General features: G+C 41.6%; 1 protein-coding gene across 5 annotated transcripts in view; it reads right to left on the bottom strand.

The window, feature by feature from the left end:
- The window catches only part of LEF1 (lymphoid enhancer-binding factor 1), a 116,478-nt gene that overhangs the window by 30,957 nt on the left and 71,629 nt on the right, over nt 1-13,892 (bottom strand). For all 5 annotated transcript variants that reach the window (XM_010858557.1, XM_010858556.1, XM_010858561.1 and 2 more), the window contains 3 exons: nt 8,132-8,264; nt 2,026-2,116; nt 328-411 (listed from right to left, as the gene is read on the bottom strand). In XM_010858557.1, the coding sequence (XP_010856859.1) occupies nt 328-411; nt 2,026-2,116; nt 8,132-8,264 (308 nt within the window). The remainder of the gene's footprint in view (nt 1-327; nt 412-2,025; nt 2,117-8,131; nt 8,265-13,892) is intronic.

The following is a 13,892-nucleotide window of genomic DNA, read 5'->3' as shown; positions in this document are numbered from 1 at the left end:
CATGTTTGGAACTGAACAAGCTCTTCCTAGGATGTCCCCTCTGGGGACGTTTCTCCTCCCGCCGTCGGGGGGCGGTGCAGTCTTCAGGAGGTACGGTCTCCAGCGGGGCTGGGTCCGTCTGCCTGACGGGTGTGGCTGGTGCTGTGGGGCGTGGAGTCTGGCTCCTACCGGGCCTCCCCAGGACGCCTAGTGTGGGAGCCAGGCACCCTGCGCAGACAGACGCGGGCTGAGCTGTGCACCCGCTGGGCCGAGAGGCAAGCAGAGGCGCACGAGACGCAAGCGCGCAAGAGCAGCCTGTCCTGGCGCGCCGGTTCCACCCCCACCTACCTGGACATGGAAGTGTCGACTGACAGTGAGGATGGGTAGGGCTGCCTGAAGCCTCCCGTGATGGGATACACAGGCTGACCTTGCCTGAGGTCACAGAAGAGAGGAACCCATCAATGACAAAACACGAGTTACCAACCAGCAACCAGAGTTTGATGAAGGGAGGCCCTCAACCAGAATCTGGGGCGTGTTACGAAGGGGGTACTGCTTCAGTCACCCAACTGCCTCCCTTCCTCACCCTCCGCCCACCCAAAGCATCACTAGTGCCTTGAAGGAACTCTCCCACTGCAGTCCATGGATGACTCGCTTCCTGCCCCTGCCCCTCTCCAGCCCCACTGATGCTTTGAACAAAGTAGGTGTGTAAACAGCTCTTACTGAATATAACAGAAGCTGAGAATGGTGAACTATTCTTTTTAGGATAATGGATTCTTTATCAGAATCTTTGAGAACTTCAGGGAAGGGAAGAAAGGAGGAAATAAAAGTTTATATAAAAATGAACACATTTTTGAAAACCCTGCACCCCACCTCCCACCCTTACACCCATGCTGCAGGCAAGAAATAAAAGATCAATTCATTGGAGTTATTTTCTCTCTGCTCTGAGAATTCCATCTCTCCCTCTGTGTTTCCTACATGTCACATTTTTCATTTACACAGTCTTTATTTCCAGATGCCACTGATGGAACTCAGCCCAGGATTACTGCCCTTAAGTAGCTAAATTCAGACAGAATAATTGATGTAGGTTTGGAAGTGTTTGCATAATCAATTAAATTCAAACAGAGTTATTGACTGCGAGAGTTAATGCTAAAGAGAAGAGAGAAAGCTGGAATATCCATGACAGGATAAGCCCTCCTTATGAAGAAGAGATAATGTCAGGATGTGAGGGAGGGAGACTGGGGCTTTCTCCAGGGGTCTGTAAGGACACAGAGTCAGGAAGGAAAGGAGAGAAAACGTTTGCTGAAGGTGCAGCCCTTTGTCCCTGGAGTGAGCAGTGGGGCGAGAGGAATGGGAGTGAGGGCAGGGAAAGCTATGTGCTAACTAACAATAAAATGATAAAAATAGGCTCCACTGTATGAAGTGATTGTTTCTTCCCTAAATACATTTCTTTTTCTTTACCTTTATAATTATAAAAAACCTGAAAACAGTGGTATGGATCTTTCAGAAACAACAAAATAGAGAACATTTGGATTCTGAAAGGATAAAGTCCATTTGTCTGTTTTTCACTCCTCTGAACTCAAACTGGTGCTTACTTTATTAAAGTTCAAAAGATGCTTTTGCATTTGTACAGTTATTTGCCATTTACGTCACCTGCCCATTTATAAGCAAAGATCGATATTCAATATATCTAAGGTTGTGCTTCAAAAATATAAGTTGTTCATAAAGAACTAGAAAAGAAAGACCACAGTGAACACTTTGTACAGGCATAGTAAATGCCCAGAGCCACAAACTGAATCCATAAAACTATAAGCTTCAAAGCGAATGCTACACAGTCATTTTCTACACATATTAGCAAACGGACTCAGTCCATTTCAAAGTCTGTATGTCTTTTAATCTTTTAAATTGAAATGAAATAAAGTTAGCACCTCATGTGTTGAAGTTTCTTCAACTCCACAAGTGTTATTATTCATAAAGCTAATTTCCATAAACGGGGAGTAGAAGATATATGTTCAGACGCCTGGCTGCAGGTTGCAAGAAGGATCTTACCAGCCAAGAGGTGGGGTAATCTGTCCAACACCACCCGGAGACAGGGGATAAAACGTAGGGATCTCGGGAGCTGGAGGATGTCTGGACATGCCTATTAAAAAGAACAATGGAGAGGAAGATTCACAGGACATTCGATTTCTGAGAGAAATAGAAAGGCAAGAAAATGCATTATGTCATTAGAACTTAAGGTGGAGAATGAGACAATATTTATTTTTCTGATTTAACAGAAGTCAGTTTGTTATCTTTACTCAAGATTTCAGCATCTGAGAAAACACGTCTGAAGGTGGTACCTCTTGAGGGGCTCCTAAAACAGTAAATATACTGTGAGTAAAAGAGCATCAAAACGAGACTGTAAAACTACTTAAGCTTGCGCTCATCATTTCACACTGGTCAGGAAAATGGTAGACAACTGTTTTTGTGTAGAATGACAGCACTTCATAAGCAGAAGGCCTGCCATGGTGTTCAAGGATTAGGTAAATCGCTCGTTTCAGATCTTCACTGGCTCCCTTATGGGCACATAGATTTGGGAAATGTGATACCTCAGAGGATCAAAGATTAATTGGAAATAATCTGCAGCCCCATAATGGTCGCACGTGATATGATTCATCTGATCTCTGGCACTGCAGCTCCAACCGGGGCTCTTCACTGGGTTGAGTCCCCTGGGCTCTGAGGTCAGGCTGGTCTGGATCAGCTGTACTCCACAGACAACGAGTGTGCCACACTGTTTCTCAAGCTCACACTCCCTGGAGCACACTACCCTGCTGCTGTGAAACCACCCAGAGAACACGCCTAATCCTAGTCCCATTTGACATCTCTGTCTACATCTTACCTTGAGTACTGGAAAGAAGGGGTACGGTGAATACGTAAAAAAGCAAAACAAAACGTTATGTTCATATCTGGGGGAAAGTGATTCTGAACAGAAGACAGCCACAGGAGTTTCTTTACACAGTTAATCTGGCTTTAAAAGAGCATTATCCTGTATAAACATATATCCCCAGGTTTAACAACCCGAATATACATTCAGTGGCTATAATTATATTGCCTCATATGCAAAATCAGGTGAGTATACAGATGTTCTTTATGTATTCTGCTTTTATACTATTCAAAATGTCTGTGAATTTCAATTGGATATTAAAAGATATTGAAGGCCTTGAGCATATGGGAATGGGTTAAGAAGTGTTGTCTTCAAAGTTGATGTTAATTTGACTTTGAAGTTAGGACAAACTATTCTTTAACTCTTAGAAGAAGTAGCTAGGAAGGAGAAAGGTCTTTAATCTCTTTTGACGGAGTTTACATGAGATCATCTCAGGTTTTGCTGTTTTTAAAAGGAGTCTAAAATCTTCTTTTTTCATCTCTTATCACTTTCAAATTTAATGAGTATTTTTTTTAATTCCTTTATATCATCAATGCACCAAAAGCATTGCATACAATAGGACCTAAGGCAGTTCTGTGGATCTACTCTCTCTCACTGAAGCAGAGCCCCTGGCAACTGTTTTTATGGAAGCTGGGAGTTCACTTTAGCAGAGTTACCATAAACTCCCTTTATAAAAAAGCTGTCAATACTGCTTCTTTTGATCACAAGAGGAGCCCTTGGGATTTGTTTTAACTTGGGCCTGGGGAGGCAGGGGCACCAGGGGGCACATAGCAGAATCATAGGGCAGTCTCTCCAACTTGCTGCCTCCCTCATCTCCAGATTCTCCACAGCTCTCGTTCTGCAGGGGGGTTGCTCAGTCTTGAAAAGAAAAACCTGACCAACACAGAAGAACATTGGGAACTTTGTGGAAACTTGAACTTGGAAATCATAATTAGAGGCTGAACTGTGTGAATGGTCTACTTTAACCCCTTTGTTAGGGAGATGAAGTGACTGTTCAGGTGCCTAAAAAATATGACTTGTCCTGGGATCTTATTTCTGGGATGCAGAGAAACAAACTGCTTTCAGTCACATGTCTCTGAGCAGAGGAGCTTGAAACATGCTCTCCACACTATCTGTGTTTTTAAGCACACTGACAACAGTGCATTTGTGATCTGGTGTAGGAATAACTTGACAGAACAAAAAACACAATTTTTTTTCGTATTTGGATTTGATTTTACTGCTTAAAAACAAACAAGGGAACTGCCATTTACTTAGCACCTGCTACATGCTAGTTCCTATGCTGGGTATTTAATTTGACTGTTTCTATTAAAATGCTACTCATATTTCAGATAACTTTCTCTCATGAACTATTCTCTCTTACTGCTGTGAGAAGTCTTTCTTCTTAGAATCTACAACATTTTATTTGTACTTTTAACATGGTACTTAAGATGTTCTTCATTATGTTTTACGGTGAGTTTGTGCAAATGATTTCCTGTATGAGCTTATACACTGCTGGGAAAAAAGAGAACATTTTTTCCCTTATCTGTGTATCAAACCATGGCTGTCTCCCAGAGGAGGCTCTGAATACAATTCTGAGTGACTAAACAAACGAACAAGTGAAACAAAAGGACACATTACCCACGCCGGGTCAGTACTATAAGCCATTTGCACGCACACACACGGTATGGCTTAGGTCATTACACGAGCAGAAGAAAGTGGATCTGTGTTTTCTAAATAGCTCACTGTTGTCTTAAGATCCCGTTTCCAAAGATTCCTAAAAGTGTGTGCCTCTCTACCAACTCCTGTGCCACACAGCATTTATTTAACGAGTATTTATTGAGCACTTATTATATGGGATCCCCTGGTGGCTCAGATGGTAAAGAATCTGCCTGCAATGGGGGAAACCTGGGTTGGGAAGGTCCCCTGGAGGAGGGCATGGCAACCCATTTCAGTATTCTTACCTGGAGAGTCCCCATGGACAGAGGAGTCTGGAGAGCTATGGTCCATGGGGTCACAAAGAGATGGAACCACTGAGTGATTAAGCACGGTATATATGCTGGAGGCTATATGCAGTACATCCTTAAATTTTTTAACTTTTATAAATACAGCTAAAATGATTCTGCTCTCAGACTGCATGGAGACAGTAGTTCTGCCACTCACTAACTGTATGTTCTTGAGGAAGTTGTTTAATTCTTATTCTGCAGAATCAGAATAAAAACGAAATAGAGGTTGTTCTGAGAAGTACATGCATTCATATATAATAAAGAAAAGTGCCTGCTAAGTGCTGTGTTGCATGTTTGCTGTTATTTACAAGGGCACAAGTACATAAACAGGTACATAAACCCAGTATTTCCTAAAAGCTCTTCCTCTTAACATTTTTATCAGACACAATGAGAGGAACAAAATGATGGATATTAGCTTCCTTTCTTCTTCTTACACCTACACCTGCACCCACCACCCTACCCTAACACACGTGCGTAAAAACTAGTGTGATTCCTAACAGGAAATTAACCTAAAGCTATTTTCTTAAAAATAAGAATGTGTTCTGCTGACAAACTGTTTGTATTTATTGAATAAGCCCAACTAGAGTTAGAGTATGAACATGAGTTTCTTTTTTTTTTATTTCAGGGGATAAAGCTAACCAGCCTCCCAGGAACTTTGAAATCAGCAGCTTAGTACCACCATGCTGTAACCAGCTGTACATGATAGAACCAAAAGGCAGGCAGGGGAGAGAAGAGTAAAGCTGAGAGACCCAGTAAGTGTTAGACTTTTCTCCCTCATACTTATTTTTTGGTGATGATTGTACCCAAGTGGAATGATACAAACTCAAGATCATGTAAATTGATTCTTAAACCAAGGTTTTATATCCCCCTACCTACATAGTGATGGGATACATTAAGTCTATGACAAAAAAGTAATTAAAAACAGGATTTTTATATTACAACAAAAGCAAACAGTATCATAGAGTAGAATGCAAAAATCACAGATTTTTAGCACAAAATATTTCAAAGAAATTGCAAGCAGTTTCTGGTCATGCCCCCAGTCCCTTCTCTAGTTCTGAAAAGTTTGTTTAAAAGAAAAGGTTTGAGGAGTAATGATAAATTACAATTATTAAGGTAAAACAAGGTAGGGTAGCAGTAAGATATGGAAACAGAAGAGAAAACGCAATTGTAATTGGTAGCCAGTTAGAAAAATTTCTGTTTTAAAAACTAAACTCTCCTAGAATTTGTGAGAGAAAAACTACTGAACTATCGTGTGTTACTCTTTTAAAATTTTTTATAATGTTATTCTTTTAAGTAAGTTCATTTCAAAGTGCTCTGAACGGGGACTGGGATAAGGTAAATACTATGTAATTGTTATGTAAAGAAATAGTTTAAAACTAAATAAAACATACTCTTGGATTCTTTTTGATAATAGCTTGTCTGGGGTTTTTACACCTATCTTTAATTGTCATCCGTATCTTTATGGTCCCCAGACATGCATCTCTAGCTTAGGCCCTGCGCTGGGACTGTGACCTGCACATTTCCCTTCAGACATCCCAAAGGGACCTCAAACTTGCCACACCCAAGGTCACATTCTCGAGCTTTCCTCTCAAACTCAGCTTTCTTCCTAAGACACTTGTCTTAAGTTTCCTTTCTCACTACATATTCACAGATCTGCCTCTGTTGTTTCTGATTATTTGGAGGTCCTTTACAAAAGGAAGTATGGGAGAGAAAGGGCTGGAAATGAGAATAAAACAGAGACAAACCCAGAAACATCCGCCACAATGATTCTTGCCTTCTCTAAGAAGATCTACTGGGGCTCCAAGCAAGCAAAGTCCTACTAAATTGTCAAAGAGTCATCTTTTTAATAAAGGTGGGAAATGAAGATGATATATATTTAACCTAAAAGTGTTCAGAGAGGTGAGAAAAACACTCAACCTCTGAACTTCACTGTTATTTTAACACATTTACTAAATACTGTTGTTCACGATCCATCAAAGATAGGGCTGGACAAAAGGGAGAAGTGCTGGAGAAGGCATGTTTGACCCCTTTACCCTTTACATTCTCTGCCTTCACATGGCTTTACAGGATCTTTCATTTTGAACACCTCAAGATTCTGCTGAGGTCCAAGTATGTATGTGCATGAAGAGAGCAAGGGCTCCCCTGTGAACACACTGCCCCTCTCTCAAGGTCTTCCTGAGGATGCTGGGACCAGGGGGCTGCGAGAACCTGTGCTTTGTGTCCGTCCGAAAACCAAACCAACCCTCACGCCTCAGGTTACAAACAGGCATTTTGATTTTTGAGATTTCTTATGATGTATGTTTCTCTGTAAACGATACAGAAGCAGAACTTGGTAACAGTGTAGAGAAGCAAAATAAGGTTCATGTTGCTTTGAATGCAGACCCACTCTAGTATTTCTGCCTGGAAAATCCTATGGACAGAGGGGTCTGGTGGGCTATAGTCCATGGTGTAACGAAGAGTTGGACACAGCTGAGCGACCAACACTTAGTCTGTTTTGACTTTAGACAGAAATGGTTTTGCACTTTATGTGTGTGTGTGTTAAGTCGTTTCAGCCGTGTCCGACTCTTTGTGACCCTATGGACTGTAGCCGCCAGGCTCCTCTGTCCATGGGATTCTCCAGGCAAGAATACTGGAGTGGGTTGCCATGCCCTCCTCCAGGGGATCTTCCTGACCCAGGGATCAAACCTGTGTCTCTTAGGTCTCCTGCATTGGCGGGTGGATTCTTTACCACAAGCGCCACCTGGGAAACCCTTTGTACTTTAAATATAATTTTTGTTGAGAAACAACCAAAAGAAAAGAAAACACAACAGGGATATTACTGAAACCAAAGGAAATCACAAGCCTCAAAAATATAACATTTGAAGAAAAACACCTCCTACTTTGTCCCTTTTCTAACTTTTTTTTTCAGTACTATCATCAACACGTAGTACATGCTGAAATAAATGAATATGGCAGGGGGCGCTGAGGACTGAATTTGTAATATATTTTCACAACATATCGGTTTATATTGTGATCATAGATCTTCAGAGCTGTCACGGTGAAAATGACCCTTCACTATTTTTTTTTAATCCCGAAAAAGAAAAGGCCAATAACAAATTCTTGTATGCTTATTTAAAAATTGCTATCAAATACATTACTCTTATCTCCTACACATGTGTTACGACATGAGCAGAGGCACCGGTGAGCTCACTCAGACTGGTGAGACGAGGCTCTTCCTTCTCCAAAGAGGCCTGGGCAGCAAGGCTCTCACCTTGTTTGGAGTTGACATCTGATGGGATGTGTGACGGGTGTGATCCTGGAGAAAAGTGCTCGTCGCTGTACGTGATGAGAGGGGTGAGAGGATGGACCGCGTGGGATGGCTGCACCACGGGCACTTTATTTGACTGCAAAGTAACCACAAGGACAACAGTTAAGACAGACTCCCAGCTCCTGTCTCCTCTCTCCTCAAAAGTCAACCAAGAATTATCTCCAGACCTAAACAACTGAAATCATCTGCTCTACCCACTTACGATTTTCAGGATTTTCTCATGTTAAATACGCCTTGAGTACATGAATATCCCACCAAGAAAACGATCAGTTATTTAACCAAGGTCCCTTTGGAGATTTAGATTGGTCACTATTATTCCATGACATCAATTTTCTATACATACATACTTACACCCCTTTTGGATTATCTCCTTAGCTTAAAGTCAACAAACAGTTTCTGGAGCAAAAGTTATGAATGTTTTAGTAACTCTATTCATTACATATGTTTGGCATAAAATGGGCATTCAATAAACATTATGACTAGATAAATGAATAAATACTCCAACTTGAAAGGCAACTTTTTAAACAACCTCGTATATATAAATTTGCTGTAATGACATCATCTTAGTTTATAAAATTCATAATCCTAGAGTTGTAGAGCAGTAAATCTGGCTCAGCTAGTGAAGAACCCGCCTGCCAATGCAGGAGATACAAGAGATGTGGCTTCGATCCCTGGGTCGAGAAGATCCCCTAGAGGAGGAAATGGTAACCAGCCCCAGTATTCTTGCCTGAAGAATCCCACAGACAGAGGAGTCTGGCGGGTCCATGGGGTTGCAAAGAGTTGGACACGACTGAGCATGCGCACACAAACAGAATTGTACATCCTTAAGAACCAAATTATACCATTTTTTCATGTTCTATAGTTTCGCCAATCAAACATGACCATCATTTATTATGCCTTAGAGCTGCTTAGCTCATCTTCAGTTCCTCTAGGTTCCAAAAGTATTAACAGATAAAACGGAGTTTCTAATCTTGGGTTTAACTGCATAATGTGAAGTATAGCTTGTAAGAACACTTCAAATTGTTGACATTTATATTTAACATATTTATGTCTCTTATTTGTTTAAAAATAAATTATACTATTTAATTTGAAATTCTAAGACTACATAATAGCAACACTTATTAAAGGCTCAGGTTATTCATTTGGAATTCAATTTGAAATCTGGAATTCTGTTGTTTGGTTAAAGCTGAATCTCCCATGCATACTGCCCCCTCAATAAAGTGCTTACTAAGCAAATCAGTAACACAAACAAGACTCAGGCAGTTTAACCTAATTAGAGGACTGTTTTAAAAGAAACTACCCCCCACACACAATTCAATACAATTATATGCACAATATGTTTCTGATTTTAAACTCATCTCCTAATTTAGGCTGTCTCAGAAAAATATCTATTTAGAAATATAATAATAAGTAACTCATGAATTTAAAAGGAACTCTAATGAATTCTAAATATTCTCTAAATCACTAGTTCAAACATGCCTTCACCATGCTAGTTTAAATAGGCTGTTACTATTCTACAGACTAAAATACATGTGAAATCACTTTCTCCAGAAAAGAATGTATTATTAACATCTTTTGTGTAAGTCCCTGAAAAATGCACAGTGTAAACTGCTTAAAGCGTAGGGACAAATCTGAATGGCTGAGAACCCATGACACACCTGTGTGTGATGGCTGCACCCACTCCATACACTGATTCTGTCACTTTTTGTTGTTGTTGTTGTTTTACAAATTAGGTATAAGAAGTACGTGGTTCCAACAGAAAGAACCATCCTCAGGAAAATCAGGAGTAATTATCCTAGTAACTCTTAATTCTCTTTATGGTTAGTAATTCTTTACACCCTATCATTACAACCTCCACCCAAAGAAACTTATGAACTAAAAAAAAGCGAGGGGGGGAAAATCACACTTTTTTAGACAATGATATGCTCTCCTTGCTAGATTTCCCCCTATTTTATAATTACCAGCTCCCCTCTAACAGCAGAGCTCGCACAGCTCCTATAGCCCTTGGCGTTTATTAAGTAGAGCACCATTATCAAAGCCACACGTCTTTCTCTACACACCTCTGCACAGACATCTATGCATATAAATGTGTAAAAGGTTAAAAAAAAAAAGTTTCCATGCTTTTCAAGTGTTAATGATACAGTGTGCCAAGTACACAGAATGAGCTTCTCAAATATAAGGAATTTAGAGTGCTAGAGGAAGTGGAGGGTGGGTGGGTGTAAGGATGTTATTATTATAAACCCCTTTAAATATGGAAGCAAAAATCTCAACACTCAAATGCTAAAATGAATGCATTTCAACTCTACTTGAGAATAACTGTTTCGAGTTCCCTTTCAGAAGAAGCATAAGAAGCATAATTTAAACGATCTACAAAGATATTTTCTTAGGGTAGTTAAAAGGAGTAAAGCATTACAGAAATCTTCTGCAAATATATATATATTATACACACACGCACATTTTACGTGCCTTTCTTATTTTCAGAGCACCACCTTAAGGAACTTGCATTAGCAGGCAGCATCTTCTTAATGTCTGACCTATCCCTCCAGTCATATAGCTCAGAATCTGGTGCCATGAATTTTTGCTAAATTATGCTATCCTTGCTCTCCTCTTAATTTTACGGTTTTCAACACAGATTTGCTTTCCTGTGGGAAGGAGATAAGAAGCTGAGGATTTTAATTTAAGCTCTGGCCTTGTCTTATACTTTGCAAGATGGATAGCGAAAGCAGTACTAGTAGGTGTGTTAAAGCCAACAAGGATTATGTCCATTTTTGTGGCCAAATAATAAAAGCAATATGAAATCTCAATAATATGAGCGAGCACAATTCTAAGGTTTAGAGTCTGCCTCCTGCTGACCACCTCCGCTGTGTATATAAAAGGATCCAACCGACACCACAGACGCTCAGCACAGCACCTTCCCAGTCAAGTGTCCTCAGCCCTGAACTGTGGGCTTCCTCTGACGTCAGGAGTTACTGTCCCTTGATACTACCTGCTCACACAAGGTGAGAACCTGGGCACCGCTACTTTGTGCAAGTTTTAAGACAGAAAATATAACCATTGATTCCCCATCTGCCCTTGGGTTTTTTTTTTTTAATTTTTAAATTTTATATTGGAGCATAGTTGATGAGTAATGTCTCAGTTTCAGGTGTGCAGCAAAGTGATTCAGTTACACATATACATGTATCTGTTCTTTTACAAATTCTTTTCCCATTTAGGTCATTACATAATACTGAGCAGAGTTCCCTGTGCTATACAGTAGGTCCTTGTTGATTATGCATTTTAAATACAGCAGTGTACACATGCCAATCCCAAACTCCCTATATAACCATTCTTAATTCTAGTCTTTGAATCTTCAAATAACAATGTGCTGTATACTGGGGAGGAGAGTAAGTGAGGAAAGAAAGAATAATTGATCACTCAGTTTCTACAGACAAATTTATGAAACTATATTATAATGCCTGGTTACAGGTGTCTATGTGGGCATACGCGTATATTCGTTAACACCTAAAATGTGCCAGATGAGATCTGGTGCTGCTGTCCTTGTACACGGCAGCATCCTTTCTAGGTGCCTCAAAATGGGGATGCAGGTGTTGGAGACACAAAAGAAGTATGTAAAAAACAGAACAAAAAACCCAAAGCAAAATCTAAAAAGACTGCATCAAGTACTACGAAGAAGAACCAGGTGGTAAGAATAGGGAGTGTATATCTGTATCCCTTTGTATCATATTAAAGCTGAAAGAAATCACAAGTTCATTTGGGCCAAGATTTTTATTTGCCAAGACAGGAAGCTGAGAATCAGAGGTCAACAGGGATGGGTATTCACGTCGTGGCTACTGTCAGCACTTAAAATAAGACGGCTCTGCTCGCTGCACAACTCCAGGAATACAGGGTCACTGCGAAGACAGCGGGAACAGAAACCCCTACTGCACTCAGTACCACGAGACCAAGCAGGAGGGAAAATCCATCTTTTTTGGCTGGTACTCTGCTGGGTCCTGCGCAGCCGGTACAGCACCAGTGGACCCCCGTGTTCTGGATCCTTCCCCACCCTGCCCTGTGCTTTTCCCAGCACACGTCTCCCTGTATGGAGGGGGGGGGCGGATTCTTTTTCATTCAAAGGGACAATCAGGTAAGTCTTAGCTTCCAGAGAACCACCAGATAGTCCCAACAAGTGTTCCTTCCTCGATCATCTCGGGAAAACAGAATGCACAATTACTCCACCTGTACAAGATACCTGGCAGCCTCAAGTTGTCCCAAATCCTCCATGCCTGCTCAGAGAGGGGTTCAGTACCTTGTCTAAGCTCACATAGCAGCACATGGCCAAGTCAGGCCACAGACTTTCATCTACTGATTCCAGCTACACATCCCCGGCAGGGAGCAAAGGTAAAAGATGGAATGAGCAGGTACTGGAAGCAAGGGTGGGGTGGTGGGTACAAAATATCAAGGATGGATTTGAGAAGACAACTCTCCTGTCTATAGTCAGCACCCACACAGGAGGAAGCCCACAGTACTTTCCCAAACTGGAAAACCTACCATCAGACCACCCTACCAATGTAGCACACAATAATTACAGCAAATCACACTTAGCCAAGTACAACACTTTATAGATGCCATTATCTGCCTTTTCCGGAGGAGGAAAATGAAGTACAGAGAAGGTAAGTAACTTTCCCAGAGGCCCAGAGCCGGCCAGTGGCAAAGCCAGGTTCAGATGCAGGACGCCTGGCTCTAGAGACCATGTTCATTACCAGTACACCACGTGGCCTCCCTCAAGTGCCCAGTTCATAAAATCTTGGATGCAGAGTGGACCACAGCTGACAGTACATGACATCCGTGAAATGAGCGTGTGGTCTCCGTCCCCGGCGCAGGAATCACGTCAGACAAAGAGGCACCTCAGCCGGAGCGGTCAGAGCTGCACCCGCTCAACCGCCACCTTTCTGTCCGGGGTTGGAAAACACTCCGAGAAAGCCAGCTTGGTTGCCACCCAGGCTGGTCCCTGCAGGTAAAGACGGCTCTGACATCATAGCCAATAAAACCCACACCTCCTGTGGACACCAAGTGGGTGCCACTTAGGGACCCTGAGAGCCACCCCCACAGCAGCATTCCCAGAAATGACCCACTCGCAGCTGGCAGTAACTTGGGCTGTCGTACCTGCTGGCAGCCTCTGAGGATGCGGTTCTGGGAAGGACTAAAAAATGGTTCAGCTTCCTCCTGGCTCAGGCCATGGGCCTGCTGGTAAGTGGAGGGATTCGGGGAGAAACCTGCTGGCCAGGGAGCAGTCCCCATTTTTCATGTAACCAGATTTCCACTAAACTCACCATGCAGGAACAGGATGTGTGTGAGGGTCTTGAGTTCCATTTCAATTGGCTGTACGTTTCATCAACTGAAGCCAGGGGAATTTTAACACTCCACCAACTTATTATGATGAGGAATTTCACCTGGCCTGAATTGTTATGGTGGCACTTTACTTCGTATTAAACTCTGAAAAAGTCTGGTGTTTGTGAAATAGTAGCCAAATTATTTCGTATCGTGCTTTCCCTTCCCTGTCTGAGAAATCTGAGCTTCTCAAGCCTTCTCACAAAGAACAGATTTAATATACCCCAAAAGGATACAATAATTTTTGTGTTAATGAGAACTCTAAAGTAACCTGGAAAACTTTCCTAAGCTCCACCACAGTAAACACCTGACTCAGATCTGATGTGACTGTCACATC

The sequence above is a fragment of the Bison bison genome, unplaced genomic scaffold, assembly GCF_000754665.1.
Source record: "Bison bison bison isolate TAMUID 2011002044 unplaced genomic scaffold, Bison_UMD1.0 scf7180017864389, whole genome shotgun sequence".
Taxonomy (NCBI): Eukaryota; Metazoa; Chordata; class Mammalia; order Artiodactyla; family Bovidae; genus Bison; species Bison bison.
The sequence above is the reverse complement of the archived record's forward strand: the minus strand, read 5'-3'. Positions and strand labels throughout refer to the sequence as shown.